The sequence below is a fragment of the Panthera tigris genome, chromosome A1, assembly GCF_018350195.1.
Source record: "Panthera tigris isolate Pti1 chromosome A1, P.tigris_Pti1_mat1.1, whole genome shotgun sequence".
Taxonomy (NCBI): Eukaryota; Metazoa; Chordata; class Mammalia; order Carnivora; family Felidae; genus Panthera; species Panthera tigris.
This window is the reverse complement of record NC_056660.1, coordinates 173231503-173251431: the sequence shown is the minus strand read 5'-3', so window position 1 is coordinate 173251431 and position 19929 is coordinate 173231503. Positions and strand designations below refer to the sequence as shown.

At 41.4% G+C, this 19929-nt stretch overlaps 1 protein-coding gene and 1 long non-coding RNA gene across 4 annotated transcripts in view; one reads left to right on the top strand and one right to left on the bottom strand.

Annotated features, from left to right (window-relative positions):
* The window catches only part of LOC122240316, a 41896-nt gene extending 24989 nt beyond the window's left edge, over window positions 1–16907 (bottom strand). The window contains exons 1-2 of the long non-coding RNA XR_006219822.1: window positions 16587–16907; window positions 12263–12393 (exon numbers count right to left, since the gene is read on the bottom strand). This is a non-coding gene — a long non-coding RNA (uncharacterized LOC122240316). The remainder of the gene's footprint in view (window positions 1–12262; window positions 12394–16586) is intronic.
* Window positions 16908–17009: 102 nt separating this feature from the next.
* SIMC1 (SUMO interacting motifs containing 1) overlaps window positions 17010–19929 on the top strand; it is an 82490-nt gene continuing 79570 nt past the window's right edge. For all 3 annotated transcript variants that reach the window (XM_042991909.1, XM_042991905.1, XM_042991917.1), the window contains exon 1: window positions 17010–17260. In XM_042991909.1, the coding sequence (XP_042847843.1) occupies window positions 17132–17260 (129 nt within the window). In that variant the 5' untranslated portion in view covers window positions 17010–17131. The remainder of the gene's footprint in view (window positions 17261–19929) is intronic.

The window sequence follows — 19929 nt, the reverse complement described above, 5'->3', positions numbered from 1 at the left end:
CGACTCTGGATTTTGGCTCAGATCATGATCTCACGGTTCATGAGATAGAGCCCCACGTCGGGCTCTGCCCTGATAGTGCAGAGCTGCTTGGGATTCTCCCTCTCCCTTCTCTCTGCCCCTCCCCCCCCAAAAAATAAGTAAACTTAAAAACAAACTTGAAAACTTAAAAGTCCATCAATGGAGGAACCCTCTATTGATGAATAATGTGTACATCTATAATATAGCTATGTTGCTATTAAAAAAATCAAGTTGATTTTTCCAGATGACATGATATTATACATGGAAAACCCGATAGACTCCACCAAAAGTTTGCTAGAACTGATACATGAATTCAGCAAAGTCACAGGATACAAAATTAATGTACAGAATCAGTTGCATTTTTATACACTAATAATGAAGCAACAGAAAGACAAATAAAGAAGCTGATCCCATTCACAATTGCACCAAGAATCATAAAATACCTAGGAATAAACCTAACCAAAGATGCAAAAGATCTGTATGCTGAAAACTATAGAAAGCTTATGAAGGAAATTGAAGAAGACACAAAGAAATGGAAAAAGATTCCATGCTCATGGATTGGAAGAATAAATATTGTTAAAATGTTGATACTACCCAAAGCAATCTACACATTCAATGCAATCCCAATCAAAATTACACCAGCATTCTTCTCGAAGCTAGAACAAGCAATCCTAAAATTTGTATGGAACCACAAAAGACCCCGAATAGCCAAAGAAATATTGAAGAAGAAGACTAAAGCGGGAGGCATCACAATCCCAGACTTTAGCCTCTACTACAAAGCTGTAATAATTAAGACAGCATGGTATTGGCACAAAAACAGACACATAGAGCAATGGAATAGAATAGAGACTCCAGAATTGGACCCACAAATGTATGGCCAACTAATCTTTGACAAAGCAGGAAAGAATATACGATGGAAAAAAGACAGTCTCTTTAACAAATGGTGCTAGGAGAACTGGACAGCAACATGCAGAAGAATGAAACTAGACCACTTTCTTACACCATTCACAAAAATAAACTCAAAATGGATTAAGACCTGAATGTGAGAGAGGAAACCATCAAAACCCTAGAGGAGAAAGCAGGAAAAAAACCTCTCTGACCTCAGCCGCAACAATTTCTTACTTGACACATCTCCAAAGGCAAGGGAATTAAAAGCAAAAATGAACTACTGGGACCTTATGAAGAAAAAACCTTCTGCACTGCAAAGGAAACAATCAGCAAAACTAAAAGGCAACCAACGGAATGGGAAAAGATATTTGCAAACAACATATCGGACAAAGGGCTAGTATCCAAAATCCATAAAGAACTCACCAAACTCCACACCCGAAAAACAAATAGCCCAGTGAAGAAATGGGCAGAAAACATGAATCGACACTTCTCTAAAGAAGACATCCAGATGGCCAACAGGCACATGAAAAGATGCTCAACATCACTCCTCATCAGGGAAATACAAATCAAAACCACACTGAGATACCACCTCACACCAGTCAGAGTGGCTAAAATCAGGAGACTATAGATGCTGGAGAGGATATGGAGAAACAGGAATGCTCTTGCACTGTTGGTGGGAATGCAAACTGGTGCAGCCACTCTGGAAAACAGTGTGGAGGTTCCTCAAAAAATTAAAAATAGACCTACCCTATGACCCAGCAATAGCATTGCTAGGAATTTACCCAAAGGATACAGGAGTGCTGATGCATAGGGCACTTGTACCCCAATGTTTATAGCAGCACTCTCAACAATAGCCAAATTATGGAAAGAGCCTAAATGTCCATCAGCTGATGAATGGATAAAGAAATTGTGGTTTATATATACAATGGAATACTACTTGGCAATGAGAAAGAATAAAATATGGCCTTTTGTAGCAACGTGGATGGAACTGGAGAGTGTGATGCTAAGTGAAATAAGTCATACAGAGAAAGACAGATACCATATGTTTTCACTCTTATGTGGATCCTGAGAAACTTAACAGAAGACCATGGGAGAGGGGAAGGGAAGAAAAAAAAGAGAGAGAGGGAGGGAGGCAAACCATCAGAGACTCTTAAAAACTGAGAATAAACTAAGGGTTGGTGGTGGGTAGGCGGGAGGGGAAAGTGGGTGATGGGCATGGAGGAGGGCACCTGTTGGGATGAGCACTGGGTGTTGTATGGAAACCAATTTGACAATAAATTTCATGTTAAAAAAAAAAATCAAGTTGATCTGTCCGGCTGTCCTAATGAATTAAACAAGAAAGGATGTAACTGAGAAATAGATATAATTTATGACCATACTTCTGTAAAAGTAAATGACAATTAACAATCTTTTAATATATATTTTATATATTTATTTATATGTGTATGCATGTATCTATATCTTTGTAAATGCTTACATAGTTATGGAGAAAAATGTGTGGACTCACATACCTACGCAAACATTGGTTACATGATGGTGGTCAAGGGAAAATGCATGACGCAACAGAAAATCAGAATAAAAACAGATTGGGGTGCCTGGGTGGCTCAGTCGGTTAAGCATCTGACTTTGGCTCAGGTCACAAACTCCCCATTCATGTTTGAGCCCTGCGTCAGGCTCTGTGCTGACAGCTCAGAGCCTGGAGCCTGCTTTGGATTCTGTGTCTCCCGCTCTCTCTGACCCTCCCCTGCTTGCACTCTGTCGTCTCTCTCTCAAAAATAAATAAACATTAAGAATAAAAACAGACAAACAAAATGGGAAAATAATTATGGTATATGTTAAATGAAATGTAAAATTCAAAACGCTAGCTATAACGTTGTAAGTATGTAAAACTGAATATACTTGTGGAGGTAACAAAGACAATAGAAAATTTAAATGGCAGATTTTTATCTTGGATTGTTTTCAAAAGAAAGGGTGTTTTCAAGGATTGTTTTCAAAAGAAAGGGTTTTGTTATCTTGGATTGTTTTCAAAAGGAGGGGTGCCTGAGTGACTCAGTTAAGCGTCGGACTTCGGCTCAGGTCATGATCTCTCATTTGTGAGCTGGAGCCCCACATCAGGCTCTGCACTGACAGCTCAAAACCTGGAGCCTGCTTCGGATTCTGTATCTCCCTCTCTCTCTGCCCCTTGCCTAATCATGTTCTCTCTTTCAATCTCTCTCTCTCTCTCAAAAATAAACATTAAAAAAAAAAGTAACGCTGGTAAAAAAAAAAAAAAAAGAAAATAGATTAACATTATTAACATTATATGTGTGTATATATATATAATCATAATAAATGCATATTAGAACAAAAAATGAGAGCAAACCAATTTTTGCCTATTTGATTTTGTCTGTCAAAAATACGAATGCACAAAACGTCTGTTCAGGTAATAATATTGTACAAAGTGGTGAGAATAACTTCACTTCTTAACTTTGCAGATATCAAGGCAGACCTCATACTGCCCAAGTAATCCTGGAAAGCCTGGTTTAACGTAGTGTTACCTAATAACCCCTGTAAAACTAAGGTTGGCATTGTGGTCATTAATGCAATTTGGCCTGAACTGGTATCCTAGTCCAATTATAACTCCAATCAGAAATGTAAATTTCTTTGCTCTGTATTTTCTACTATACTACCTGCTAATGAAACAGTTATTAGGTACAAAGACAAGATTTATGCAATTCATCCTCCCCCAAATCACTTCCTAAATTATCCTAATTTAATGGATTGCTTTGTGCACAGCTTCTCTTGAACTCAGCTTGAACTCAGGTTCTTAAACTGAACCAGTCCTATAGGTAAGCTTATTCAAGTCTCCCACTACTTTCCTCCAATCAATTTAAATTCATAAATTACCTTAATGCCAAATGTTCCTTTAAACCATGTGCACCACCCAGATAATTGTAAACAGAAATGCAAAGCCAACATTAAAACTGCATGGCCATACAATGATTCAAAATGTGCGTATGATTATGTTTTAATACTATTATTTCACTTGAAAATGACATTTTTTCTTTTTTTCCTTCCAGAGAATTTGCAGACGCCCAGGAGGCACCAAATAGCAAAGGAGATTCAGGATTTTAAGAAACTTATTGATGAAAGCAGCTAGGATGATAACATCACCAATTAGCCTTTTAGTTCAATTCTAATTTAGAGCAGATTAGCCTTGCAATCAGGATCTCCTATTTAGTGCCTCTTTCTTTGCTCCCACTTCCTAACTTGGACTATTCCCCCATCAAACAATGCTATTTTGAATGTTTTGACAAGGAATTGGGCTTTAAACCAGCAATTCTACTTCTGGAAATCTAACTTAAAGACATATTTTATTCAGAGCATAAAGATGCAAGTACATGAAGCTTGAAACTGTAGTGTGATATTCTAAACATTCTAACTGTTCATTATTAGGTAATTAGTTGAATAAATTATCCAAGCAATGTAATTCCTTGCTCAATAAATGTTATCTATTCACACAAATTCTAGTGACAGTTATTAAAAAAGATGAACAGCCTAGGAGGAAAAAAATACAGTGAATGCATGAACAGTTTCAAGGAAAAACTACAAACAGCCAATGAACATTTCAAAACTATCTCAAATTCATTCATAATAAAGTAAATGCAAATCAGAACAAGATAACAATTTTAATTTATTTGATTGGCAACACCTAAAAAGCCTGATAACTAATGCTTGTGGAATTTTAGGAAACAAGCACTCTCAAACACTTTTGTTGTAATGGTATTTGGTGTAACCGTTCTGGATGATGATTTGGCGATTTCTACCAACATGTAAAACACATACACCCTGTAATCCAATCCCCAATGCTTAAGATTTTCTCTATGGATATGCTGGCAGGACTTGTTAAGATAAGTACAAAGATGATTTTTGCAACATTATTGATAATAGTAGAATCAAAACTGCATAATAAACAAGCAAAACCCTGGAAACAATCAGAATATCCATCACAGGGAACTAAGTAAATTATGGCACATCCTAACAAATGACTTTTTACGCAGCTGTTCAAAAGATACATTTACCTTGCAGTTAAGGAATGATCCCCCAAATACAACAAACAAAACAAAAAAGCAACATAAATAACTCTATATACTGATCTGTTTTGTATTTAAAAAAAAAAACACAAAAATTAGAAAGATAGAAATACATATATGTAAGTGATTTTGCATGTTTTGAAGGATTCACTAGAAATTAAAGGCATTTAGCCTTGGGAAGAATAAACTAGGAAAGTGTGGATGGCTCTCAACTTTCACTTTTTATTTTGTAACTTTTTGTAGCACGAATTTCCTAATCTCACAGATGTGTTTTTAATTTTACAAACTGTTCAGTGTAGGCTATCAGGGTTGAGAGAATGTGATACACTTTTTTGTTTCTTTGTGCTTTTCTATTAAATAAGAAAACAATGTCATACTATTTTTAAAATATTATGAGCCAGTAAAATGGATAATGTGAATCTATATCCACAGAAAACTTTAAGGACATATTTTTTTTTAAGAAAGCCAATTGCAATACAATGTGCATAGTATGATCATATTTGTCTAAAATTGTGTGGTTTGCACCTGTGAGTATTCACCATTCAGAGATGTCTAGAAAAGTTATCAAAGTGTGATGTGGTTGCACATTGTTTTATAACCATTCTAAATTGCTTTAATTTTCTCAAAATGAGGATGTATCATCCTTAAACATAGAGGAGAAAACACAATTTTTATAAAGATTTGGCCCTACTTGATATCTCAGCAAATTAGAAACAGGGATGGAAAAGGGGAAAAGATAAGAAAATTATTTAAATAAAGTTATGTATTTAGTAGGCAGCACTGAGGGCCTGCCTACTAAAGCAGTCCAGTGGAAAAGCTAGGAGTGACCTGAAACTGGGAGTTTATACCTGGAGTCCCTCAGGAAGGACAAAGTGTTCTCTAAGGCATGGGAGAAATCTGAGCTGGCTAGCTGTGGGATAACAAAAGCAGCTCTGTAGGCACTGACCCTGCCATATTGTGGGAGATGCAGGAGAGAAGCATCAAAGGAAAAGACTTCAAAAGGGAAGGGCTGGAGAAGGTGCAAGGCCTTAGGACATGTTTACGCAGCCATTAACATTGTCCAGGGCCTGATCCCCCTTCACACCTAACCCTTCCTAGTGTTGTAGACACCAATTAACTCAAAATTCAACCTTGGAAACCTAAACCATTAAATTGATTAACACACTTGCTTAGCTGACTTTATGCACGTAGTCGTTAGCAATTATCGTAACAAAAAGAAGCTCCATTCTAGAGTTGGGGCCTCATTCCTACTCAAGTATGAGGACTTTCACTTAACTGCATTTTGTTTGCGGACTCATCTTTTGCGACTCTGGCCATATTCCCTGAAACACCATATAATGAAAAAAAGAAAAATGAGAGAAAAACACAACTTTTTAAAAAATGTATATCCAGGGGCGCCTGGGTGGCTCAGTTGGTTAAGCGGCCGACTTCGGCTCAGGTCATGATCTCATGGTCTGTGAGTTCGAGCCCCGCGTCGGGCTCTGTGCTGACAGCTCAGAGCCTGGAGCCTGTTTCGGATTCTGTGTCTCCCTCTCTCTCTGCCCCTTCCCTGCTCATGCTCTGTCTCTCTCTGTCTCAAAAATAAATAAAAACATTTAAAAATGTATATCCACACAAAAAAAATCCCCATTAATAAGGCAGAAAGTCCTACTGCTTAGAACATTTTTACTGCAAGTGATGGTTTCAAATCCCCATGCCAAGGCAGACATGTTCTTTGGCTAAAGCTAAAAATATATGTCATTTTGCTAAGTAAATATAAATCCAGGCAAATATACAGAAAAACTCTAGAGGAGAAAACACAAAACAATGAAGAGAGGAATTGGGATCAGGATAGTGGACGTGGTCAAAGGGGCCTCTGATGTTGTCCATAACGTTTTGATTTTTTAATAAAAGGAAAATATTCACATATATTTATTGTGGTAAAATATACATAAAATTTACTATTCTAACCATTTATAAGTGCAGAATACAATGGAATTAATATATAGTCACAATATTGTGCAGCCATCACCACTATCCATCTCTAGAACTTTTTCGTCTTCCCAACAGAAACTCTGTACCTATTGAATAACACCCATTCTCCCTTCCCCCCAGCCCCTGATAACTCCATTCTATTTTCTATTTCTATGAATTTGCCTAAGTAACTTATATAAGTAGACTCATACAATATTTGTCCTTTTGCGACTGGCTTGTTTCATTTAGCATGGTGTCCTCAAGTTTCCTCCGTGTTGTATCTTTTGTCATAATTTCCATCCTTTTTAAGTCTGAATGGAATTCTATTTTGATTATCCCTTCAACTGTCAATGGAACAGAGGTTATTTCTACCTGTGTCTCTATCATGAATACTGTTGCTATGAAGATACGTGGATAAGTATCTATTTGTGTCCCTGCCTTCAATGCTTTTGGGTAAAGGAATAGAATTTCTGGATCATATGGTAATTCTATGTCTAACTTTTTGAGGAACTGCCAAAATGTTGTCCACAGCAGCTGCACCATTTTACATTCCTACCACCAATGAGCAAGGGTTCCAATTTCTCCACATCCTCGCCAAAACTTGTTTTCCATTTTATTTTAATAACAGTCATCATAATGGGTGTGAAATGGTTTTGATTTGCATGTTCACATATTTTTTAATATGTAAGTTTTTAATTAAAAATTACTCTTGATCAATGAAACGAGAAGCTGGTTCTTTAAAGAATTAACAAAATTGATAAACCACTAGCCAGTTTGATCAAAAAGAAAAAGGAAAGGACCCAAATAAATAAAATCAAGAATGAAAAAGGAGAGGCTACAACCAACACAGCAGAAATAAAAACAATAATTAGAGAATATTATGAGCAATTATACGCCAATAAAATGGGTAATCTGGAAGAAATGGACAAATTCCTAGAAAAATATATACTACCAAAACTGAAACAGGAAGAAATAGAAAATTGGAACAGACCCATAACCAGTAAGGAAATCGAATTAATAATCAAAAGTCTACCAAAAAACAAGAGTCTAGGGCCAGATGGCTTTCCAGGGGAATTCTTCAAACATTTAAGGAAGAGTTAACACCTATTCTCTTGAAGCTATTCCAAAAAATAGAAATGGAAGGAAAATTTTCAAACTCTTTCTATGAAGCCAGCATTACCTTGATTCCAAAACCAGACAAAGACCCCACTAAAAAGGAGAACTATAAACCAATTTCCCTGATGAACACGGATGTAAAAATCCTCAACAAGATATTAGCCAACCAGATCCAAGAATACATTAAAAAAATTATTCACCACGACCAAGCGGGATTTATGCCTGGGATGCAGGGCTGGTTCAATATCCACAAAACAATTAACGTGATTCATCACATCAATAAAAGAAAGGACAAGAACCACATGATCCTCTCAATAGATGCAGAGAAAGCATTTGACAAAATACAGCATCCTTTCTTGATAAAAACCCTCAAGAAAGTAGGGATAGAAGGAGCATACCTCGAGATCATAAAAGCCATATATGAATGACCCAACGCTAATATCATCCTCAATGTGAAAAACTGACAGCTTTTCCCCTAAGGTCAGGAACAAGACAGGGATGTCCACTCTCGCCACTGTTATTCAACATAGTATTGGAAGTCAGCCTCAGCAATCAGACAACACAAAGAAATAAAAGGCATCCAAATAGGCCAGGAGGAGGTCAAATTTTCACTCTTCACAGATGACATGATACTCTATATGGAAAACCCAAAAGATTCCACCTAAAAACTGCTAGAATTGATTCATAAATTCAGCAAGTTTGCAGGATATAATATCAACGCACAGAAATCAATTGCATTCCTATACACCAACAATGAAGCAACAGAAAGAGAAATCAAGGAATCGATCCCATTTACAGTTGCACAAAAAACCATAAAATACCTAGGAATAAATCTAACTGAAGAGGTGAAAAATCTAGACACTGAAAACTATAGAAACCTTATGAAAGAAATTGAAGAAGACACCAAAAAATGGGAAAAGATTCCATGCTCCTGGATAGGAAGAACAAATATTGTTAAAATGTCAATATTACCCAAAGCAATCTACATATTCAATGCAATCCTTATCAAAGTAACACCAACATTCTTCACAGAGCCAGAACAAATAATCCTCAAATTTGTTTGGAACCAGAAAAGACCCCAAATAGCCAAAGCGACCTTGAAAAAGAAAACCAAGGCAGGAGGCGTCACAATCCCAGACTTCAAGCTATACTACAAAGCTGTAATCATCAAGACAGTATGGTACTGGCACAAGAACAGATACTCAGATCAATGGAACACAATACAGAACACAGAAATGGACCCACAAACATATGGCCAACTAATCTTTGACAAAGCAGGAAAGAATATCCAATGGAATAAAGACAGTCTCTTCAGCAAATGGTGCTGGGAAAACTGGACAGAAACCTGCAGAAAGATGAACCTGGACCACTTTCTTACACCATACACAAAAATAAACTCAAAATGGATGAGAGACCTAAATGTAAGACAGGAAGCCATCAAAATCCTCAAGGAGAAAGCAGGCAAAAACCTCTTTGATCTGGCCAGAGCAACTTCTTACTCAACACGTCTCCAGAGGCAAGGGAAAGCAAAAATGAACTACTGGGACCTCATCAAAATAAAAAGTTTCTGCACAGCGAAGGAAACAATCAGCAAAACTAAAAGGCAACTGATAGAATGGGAGAAGATATTTGCAAATGATATATCAGATAAAGGGCTAGTGTTCAAAACCTATAAAGAACTTCTCAAACTCAACACCCAAAAAAACAAATAATCCAGTGAAGAAATGGCCAAAGACATGAATAGACACTTCTCCAAAGAAGACATCCAGATGGCCAACCAACACATGAAAAAATACTCAACATCACTCATCATCAGGGAAATACAAATCAAAACCACATGAGATACAACCTCACACCTGTCAGAATGGCTACCATTAACAACTCAGGCAACAACAGATGTTGGTGAGGATGTGGAGAAAGAGGATCTCTTTTGCATTGTTGGTGGGAATGCAAGCTGGTGCAGCCACTCTGGAAAACAGTGTGGAGGTTCCTCAAAAAACTAAAAATAGAACTACCCTATGACCCAGCAATTGAACTACTAGGCATTTATCCAAGGGATACAGGTGTGCTGTTTCAAAGGGACATATGCACCCCCATGTTTATAGCAGCACTATCGACAATAGCCAAAGTATGTAAAGAGCCCGAATGTCCATTGATGGATGAATGGATAAAGAAGAAGCGGTGTATATATACAATGGAGTATTACTCAGCGATCAAAAAGAATGAAATCTTGCCATTTGCAACTACGTGGATGGAACTGGAGGGTATTATACTAAGTGCAATTAGTCAGAGAAAGACAAAAATCATATGAATTCACTCATATAAGGACTTTAAGAGATAAAACAGATGAATATAAGGGAAGGGAAACAAAAACAATATAAAAACAGGGAGGGGGACAAAACAGAAGAGACTCATAAATATGGAGAACAAACTGAGGGTTACTGTGGGAGGTGGGATGGGCTAAACAGGTAAGGGGCATTAAGGAATCTACTCCTGAAATCATTGTTGCACTATATGCTAATTTGGATGTAAATTTTAAAAAATAAAATAAAATAAAAAAGTTTCAGTGCAGATTAGACTGACTGAATGAAGAACTTTCTTTTTTGAATCAGGATTATTGTAGATTGGTCATATACATATGTTATTCAGAAGTTTTAAATACATAAGTGATCAGATTTGGCAAAAATAATCTACGCGAGATGTATGAGAGCGACTGCAGCAAACTCTTCTAGGCAACCCCCCAACTAAATAAATAAATAAACAAATAAACATTTTTTTTAAATACATATTTTTCAAAAGAAAGTAAGAGATTGAGATTTGTTTTCTTCATTCACAAAGTAGGACTGCTCAGCTCTGTGAGAACAGAGCCCATGACTCTCTTGCTTACTGTTTCATCCCCAGCCCCTAACAAGGTGCCTGACACCCAGTAGGCACTCAACACATCCTTCCATCCAAAACTAGAGTCCTCCTGTGAAACCCTTCATAAGCTGAAATGGCATAAAGCAAAGAAGCAATTTCCATTCATTTATATGGAATTTTTTGTGTTTCCAGACCCCAAAAATAACCTCTCTTAGGCTCTTCCCTTACCTTAGGACACATCTTGCTAACAGTTGCACAAAATAAACTGAGATACAGCACAGATGCTCACAGACACAGTTCAAAGCTACAGTGGCTCGCTGCTGAGATGCTGAGTGGAGATCCTGGTAAAGGAGCTGGGCAGGGCCACTCTCACTGCTTGGGGTGCAAGCTGCCACTCTTAGGGCTGGCTGCAAAATAAATGCTGGACACTGTTTTTGCTTTTTGCCTTTTTTCATAAGGGTGAAAATCCTCTTCAGATTTCTTTTGGTTAGCAAAAACAGATACTAATGTTAAGTCTTTCGTAAAAGCAAAGTGGTATAATGTGGAACTTTCAGAAAAGTGGGAGATACCTATACAGTAATCATTGGATGAATAAATGACTGCGTTAGCCTCTCCGTTTACAAGGGATTAATGTATTATTTAAGGGGAATAAGTCTATTAAGAAGTATCACCTTGAAAAATACACACACACGCACACACACACATATTATTCAGCCATAAAAAAAAGGAAATCCTTCTTGTTTGCAACAACGTGGATGGACCTTGAGGGCATTATGCTAAGGAAAATAATTCAGGAAAAGACAAATACTCTATGATCTCACTTATATGTGGAATCTAAAACATTAAACTTATAGAAACAAAGAGGAGGGTGGTGGTTGCCAGGGTTGGGAGGGGGTAAAGGGGAGCTATTAATCAAACAGTCCAAACTTTCAGTTTTAAGATGAATAAGTTCTGGGCATCTAATGTATAGCATGATGACCATAGTTAATAATACTGTATTGTATACTTGAAAGTTGCTATGAGAGCAAAGCTTTAATGTTCTCACCATACCAACAACAAAACAGTAGTTATGTGAGGTAAAGATGTGTTAACCAACCTTATTGTGGTAAATATTTCACAACATATGTATGTATCAAAATATCACATTGTACTTCTTAAACTTACACAGTGTTATGTGTCAACTATATCTCAATAAATCTGGAAAAAAATAAGACAAATCTCCCAGAAAAAAAAAGAAAAGAAAAACACACAAAGATACTAGCTTGTGAAAAACTATGATTTTAGAAGCCTTGGGTAAACAGAGTATTTCAAGACAGATCCAGGATGACCAAGAAAACATAAGTGACACTACTTACAGTTTTAAGAAAAGCAACTTCAGGGCTGGTATTCTTCCATCTGGGTTTTCAGATAAGGACAAGGCATTTTTCAAATGTACTCTTGTTACACAACCAGGGCCCCTGTGTTTCCTGACTTTCGGGCAGGACGGCTGATGAGAAAGATATATACAATCAGAACACCGTTGTACCCTTAAAGTCATATCACTATGCTTAAAAGTTAGTTACTAATATTAACCACTTTATCATAAATTCTGCAACAAAAGTAGAATTTAAATTTTTCTCCAATTAGTTCATATATCCAGATGAATATTGTAGTTAGCAACCATCCATTAATTCTCCCTAGCTAAAGAAGATGGGGTCATTCAACTTGTTCTCCCCATTCCCTTACCACAAGGTGAAAGTGCAGCAAACAATTCTTCTTCCCATTCCCCAAGCTGAGAACTTGTCTGAAAGTTACTGGAACCATGACTTGAACAAGCCCCTGATGTCCTTGGGTGCGAAGGGAGAAGAGAGCTAACGTGGGCTTAGATAAAGGCCATCAGGATGAGAGCTGCCTGCATTTCTTTCCTTCCTGATTTAAGCATGCAAAATCTCCATGTGTGAGTCTCCTAGAGAGCACAGAAGATGGCTGAGCCTCAAGGCTCTTGCTGGCACTCCCCAAGAAGCCCCTCCGGACAAGGATCCCCGAACAACAAGGATCCCCCAACAGGCTTACAGGTTAGATTGCCCCTGGTAGGGACTGGTGGGGATGTCTGGGAGAAAGAGGTTGAGACTGACTTCTCCTAGGTTAGGATGTACACAGAGCAGGCCCCAGAGAGCAACCGTGTGCCCCGTCCAAGTAAGAGAGCTAGCCTCTGTACTCCCCACACATTGGGAGAACTATTATTGAAACAGCAACAACCAGCAGAAAAAGAGCAAACAATTCTTTCTGGACAGTCTTGCAGAGAATATTCTCTCTCCCTCTTCCTCACTCCTACTTGGGAGGAACAAGAGTCAAGGGTACAGAAGGGGACATTACCACCCTCTCCACTAGGAGCTGTTGTAACCATAAGTCCACCTGCACCCGGAGAATGGTAAGAGCTATAAATTAAATATGAGATTAAAGACTTTAAATGGACAAGCCTAAGTCATAATGCTTGGAATGGGACCAGAACAGGATATTTTTTTTTAAAAATCTTTTAATGTTTATTTATTCTGAGACAGAGAGAGAGAGCATGTGCAGAGGAGAGGCAGAGAGAGAAGGAGAGAGAGAATCCCAACCAGGCAGAGCCCGATGCGGGGCTCAATGTCACGAACCATGAGATCATTACCTGAATTGAAATCAAGAGTCACTTAACCGACTGAGCCACACAGGCACCCCCAGAATAGACTATTTTTTAAGGGAATTCACTATCTAGAGAACAAGAGGATTTCTACAGACAGTGGTGATGGTTACTGGAGAAACAATAAAATTATTTTATATTTATATCTCACAAGTTACATCTCACAAGTATATCACAAACTGGTTATATACTTGTCATAATTTATAATTATTTACTAGCTTATTGTCTGCTTTCTCCACAAAGTATAATCACCATAAACCAGAGACCATGTCTACCTTGCTCACTATTGTTTCAAAAGTGTCACTGTGTTGTGACAGAGTGGGCAAGAATATAAGTGGAACAAGATTGATCATTCTTGAAGCTGGATGATGGGCACACAGGGTTCATCATAATCTTTGCTCTCCTTTTTTTAAAACGTTATAAAATCATAATTCACTTTCTTAATTTTAAATTTTTTCTCAATGTAATATGAAAACATTCACATTTACATAAAAGCTAAAGTATCATGTAGATTTGACAATGTTAACATTTTGTTATATTTGCTTTATCCATATTTATCCATCTACACATTCATCTATTTTTGATGCATTTCAAAATAACTTGTAGACATCAGTACCCTTCATCCCTTAACACTGTAACATGCATATCATAGAGTTCAAATTTTTTTCCATTCCTTTTTTTTGGGGGGGGTAAAAATTACTTATGGTGAAATCATATGTTTACTATACATAAATATAATATTTATATAATTTACAAAAATATATTTTTTACATTTAAAAGTTTATAGTGCTATATTTGTGTTCCCCCCAAAAAACTCTAACCCCCAATGTGATGGTATTTGGATATGGGGCCTTTGAAAGGTAATTAAGGTTAGATTAGACATGTAGATTGGGCCCTCATGCTGGGATTAGTGGCCTTATAGGAGGAAGAAATCTCTCTCTTTTCTCTCTCTCTTTTTCCTTCTCTGCCTCCCTTCCTCTCTCTCCCCTCTCCCTCTCCTTGTCTCCCTCCTTCCCTCTTTCCTTTGCTCCTTCTTTTCTTCCTCCCTCCTTCCCTCCCTCTCTCCCTCTCTCTCAGCATACACCCACTGGGGAAAGACCATGTGAGGCTATAAAAAGAAATCTGCAACCTAAACAGAGAGGTTTCACCAGAAACCTTGATCTTTGACTTCCCAGCCTCTAGAACTGTAAGAAAAGAAATTTCTATTGTTTAAGTAACCCAGGCCATGCTATTTTGTTAATATGGTGGTGACTAAGACACAGTGTTATTAGGAAGCCACTAAAGGGGGCTTGATTACATACTCTCTTAAAGATCACTTTGGATGTGGAAAAAGGAATGAAAGAGGGCAAGAATAGATTCAGGAAGACTAAATAGGTGACTACTAAAGTAGACTGGGCCAGAGGTGACCTTAGCTTGCCTAGAATGATCCCAGAAGAGGCCAAAAGAAGCAAACGGGCACGAAAAATATTTAGGAGATAAAAGAGACAGGACTTGTTGGTGAGAAAGAGGTAGAAATCAAGCATAATGCTCAGATTTCTCACTTGAGCAACTGCTGGCTGGTAGTACCACCGCTCACTAAGATAGGGAACAGAGAAGAAGAAGAAGCAGGCTTTTTTCGAGGGGACAGGGGTTCGGTTTTAATTCATTCAATATACATCTGCAAGGCTGGAGATAAGCTTGTAGGAGGCGTCCACATAAAAGTTACCCTTACAGCCATGTTGACACTGTGTAGGGAGAGTGCGTGAAGGTGGCCTCTGTTAGAACTCTGAGGAACATCAAGATTCAAGGATGGGGCGTCTGGGTGGCTCAGTCAGTGAAGCGTCCGACTTTGGCTCAGGTCATGATCTCACGGTTTGTGGGTTTGAGCCCCACATTGGGCTCTGTGCTAACAGATCAGAGCCTGGAGCCTGCTTCAGATTCTGTGTCTCCTCCTCTCTTTGCCCTTCACATGCTCATGTTCTGTCTCTGTCAATAATAAGTAAATGTTAAAAAAAAAATTAAAAATAAGATTCAAGGAGTGAGTAGAGGAGCAGGAGTCATCTAGGAAGACTGAAAAGAAGTGGTCAGAGAGGTGCAGCGTCACAGAAGCTTAGAAAAGACAGTGTTTCAAGAAGCAGGGAGTCAAATAAACCAAATGTTTAATGGCATTTGGTGAAGACAACTTAATGAATGCCCTCACAAGTGGGATGATTTTCGCCATTCAACCAGAACTTCTGAAATGCGTTGGCAGTAGACTCCCTGCCCACCAGACCAGTGGTTTTCAACACATGGTGCCCAGACCAGCAGCATCAACGATATGCGGGAACTTTTCAGAAATATAAATTCAGAGCCTCATGCCTCGTACCCCAGAATTACAAACTCCGGGGTGGGGCCCAACAATCTGTGTTTGAACACGTCTTCTTGGTGATTGTGATGTTCACTGAAGTTTGAGAATCACTGCTCTAGACAGTGCTTATCAGGTAGCATCTGATAACCATTCCTTTGGAAATCAATCCCTCTTCTGAGAAATACGTTTTCCCATCGGCTCTGTCAACCCATATTAGCAAGTTGCGGAAGCATGAACGACAGGATTTTGTCAATACCCAACATTTATCGTAACACAGATCCTCCCCATCTTGACTTGTTCCTGCCCTACAACCGGCCACCTACCTACCACTTCTCCCTCTACCGGGTATATCTTTTTATCTTTATAACTTTGCTCATTCATAACATCTCATTTTTCCTGGCGGGAGCCATCTCAGGGCTTCTCTTTGTACATTTTTTCAAGTTTCTGATCCTGCTACCAACTGCCCAAGTTTCTGAATCTCACAGTTTAAATGCCTGCATGACCCAGATTGTTGGTGAAACTGCCAGTTGGTACAATTTAGGAATAATTTGGCATCATTTATCGAAACAGCAGAAACATCCCCTCTGACTCAGTAATTCCACTTCTAGGCATTTATCCCACAGTCGTACTGGCACCTGTGCACAAGGGAGCGGGGGTGGTCTCTGCCCCCTCAGCCACAGGCCAGGCCACCTACCCTCAGTCAGTGGGGGACCCTCCAGCCAGTCTGTTGCAGGCCAGGTCCTCAAGGGCCTCTCTCCTGGGCAGTCAGTGGGCTCGGGCTCGGTCAGAGGCCTGTCTGTTCACACCTCACTTCACACTTGGGTCAGTTGGAAACAGCTGGGGAAGCCCTCGCAGCCTCAGCGTCTCCCACGCCCGCCCGCAACACCGGCCCAAGCCGGCTGCGACTTGATTTTCTCTCTCTCTCTCTTTTTTTTTTCCTCCCCAGGAAGGGAAGATAAGTTCCCCGCCAGGCACAGCGCCCGCGGGGCCAGAGCCCGACCCGCCCGCTGCCCGCCGCTCGCCACCGCCGGCGGGTGGGGGGGGTGGGGGTTGGCTCCGGAGGGGCGGGGCGGAGCCGGCCGGCGGGGGCGGGGCTCGGGGCGGGAAGGGGCGGGGCCGGCGGGGTGATGGCTCCGGTTGTCGCCGCCGCCACCGCCTCAGCAGCAGGAACCGAAGTCGCCGCCGCCGTCGTCCGGGTCGCCGGCCGCCCGCGCGCCGCCTCGGCCGGGGCCCAAAGCCATGGAGGATTTCATCGTGATCTCGGACGACAGCGGCTCCGAGAGCTCCGGGGGGGCCCGCTCGGGCAGGGCGCGGAGGCTCCGCCGGGCCCTGTCCCGAACCCCCGGCGCTCTGCCTCGCCGTACCGTGGTGAGTGAGCGAGCCGCCGCTCGCCCAGCCCCGCCGAGGCCGGAGCGCTGCCCCCGCTCGGGCTGCGCATCTTCGCTCCCCCGGCTCGGCCCGCTGGTCCCCCCGCGCCACCGCCTCCCGCCCCCTGGCGCCTCACAGCTTCAGCCGCTTCCCGCCTCGCCGCTTGCCGACCTTTCCCGCCCTGAGGAGCGCGGCGGGCCCGGGCCGCGGCCGCCGGGCCTCCCGGGCTCCGCGCTGCAGCCTCAGCGGGCCGGGGCTGGCAACGGCGGCCGAGCACATGGACGGCGGCCTGGCGCGCCTGTGGCGGGGGGTGCGGGAGCCGGCTGCAAGCGGCGGTGTGAGGCCCGGCCGCCGGCTTCCCCGGACCTCGGGTGGGGGCGGGGAGCTGGGGGGACGTGGTCCTGGGGGATCTCGAGGCAGGGACGCGGGAGCGTGTAATTGTTTGGCCTGTGGTGGGTACAGATGTGTGCAGGGAGGTAACAGGAGCCCGGGCTGGGAGGGAGGGAAGCGCGGGCCTGAGCCTGAGCCAGATGGTGGCCGCGCTCCAGGGCCTGGCAGCCGAGCGAGGGGCCCGGTTTTGGAGTAGTGCAGGAGGGCGATTTATTTCGCTTAGCAAACATTTACCCAGCTCTAAAGGAATAGGGAGGGAAACGTCTTGCTCCCTTTTTCCTTCGGGCTCCTTAGTCTTTAGTCTTTGTCCTTCGTCCTGAGGTGGTGAATGAAATATCTATGGTCCCTGCCTTTCTAGAATCCTCCACAGATATTTACGGAACCCCTAATGTGGGCTAGATGTGCTAGACGCTGGGGATAGTGGAGAACACAATGTCCGTGGTCTCTGTCACAGAAGGTGATGGTATTCAACAAGTGACTGTTGAGTACTCCAGGAGTGGGAGGTGGACAGGCTTTCTATCAGAAGACTCTCAGCATCAGACTTCCAGCCCTCTTCCCAGCTTCCCACGGACACACCCCAGAAATAAAAGAATTCTCTGGCTGGTATAGGTCTGTAACCTACAGGTTAAGGAAGACACCTTTCTTCATATGCAAATACTCCTTCGAGGCAAATCTCCTAGCTTCTGCTCCTCGGGTCCCAGCCAGTTTGTAGTCCCTACGCCTCCACTGCCAGCCCCTTCTGTGCCCCAGGTATAGTGCTAAATGCGAAGTGGTCGCTAGGAAATGAATGGCATGCCAGACCAGTTAACATCTAGTCCCGTGTGGCCCTGGTTCAAGCGTGCAGGATTCTCAGTAAATCTCAGTAAAGAACTTAGAGGAGATGGACAGACAAGATTTCAGAGGAGAAGTGACCCAACGTGGTAAGTGCATGGGTAGCCCCAGTGCCGTGGCGGTGTGAAGGACGTAGACCCACAGTAAATGTTTGTTGGGTGCAAGAATGGCTGAAGGAAGAGAGGAGAAAGAGCAGTTCTAATGGATGTTTGATAAGTGAGAACGAGTACATGAGTAGGAGCAGGCTCGAGGTGGAAGGGATGCCGCCTTCAGTTGGGACCTCAGGAGGAGTTGAACTCTGGAGAAAAGTCAGGACTGGAGAGATTTGGTAATCACCCAAATAGAAAAGAGTGCTGAAGGCCTAATCGTGACCGAGATGAGCAAGGAAAAGACGAGAGGGAGAGAAAAGGTGGAAGGAAGAAGTGGCCTCAGAATAACTCACAGCTGCCTTTCCTTCCAGTTCTTCCTCGTTCCTGTTGCCCCTGGTCTCAAGCCCCCTTTCCTTCCAGGTGTCGTCCATCTTCCCTCATCTTCGTCCAGCCCCTCTCTTTAAGTGCTCAGATGTCATCCTTCGTCTGTGGTGTCTCTTGTGGCCCTTCACACACAAACGTGGGTGCTCTCTCAAACTGCTCCCCTCCCCCGTGACCGCCCAACCAAGCCTTTTCATTCTGAGCCTTCTGAGTTGAAGAGAAACGAAGGGCACATTCCAGAGAATAGTACCCAATGTAAATCTTGCCTCTCCATATATTTACTCCAGTTTTCCTTTAAAACTCCAGGCTTGGTCTCTTTTTATAGTTGTTGCAAATTAAATAGGGCAGTAGGATAACCATGCCAGAGATCAGATGCGTTAAGAGACTTGCAAGGTTAAAGCCTAAAACGCTTTTGTCTAGCTTTCACCTGAAGGCCCTGAGGTCAGAGAGACCTCTCTTCAAATCAGGAACCCCCACCCCCACCCGCATAGCAGCAGTGCGAGTTTTGGCAAATTCTGTCACCTCTCTCAGCTTTTGCGCTTGAGAACATTGATACCTACCTGACAGGATCATAAGGGGGTTTTTAATAAGGCAACACAAGGAAAATGCCTAGCATAGATGATCGCTTTTGCTACACTTTGTATTTTTTCTCAACCAGGCCTGACGTTCTCAAGCGTGGCAGGCGATGAAATAAAAGAAACAAGTTTTATTTATTTATTTATTTATTTTTTACAAATATTGACTGAGGGGAAACAACTTGCTTGAATTCGGGAAATCAGAAAACTATTTCCAATACTGAAGTTGACATTTCTGAACTCCTGGTTCTTAACCTGGGCTTTAGTCTTCACTAAGTTTATGAAGCGGGTCTGTGTTTTCCATAATACTTACTACTTTCTGTTTGCCACTTACAAAAGCAGAATGTTGAGCTAATTACAAAAACTTTAGAAATGTACGTAGAAGAAAATTAAAACTGTCCTT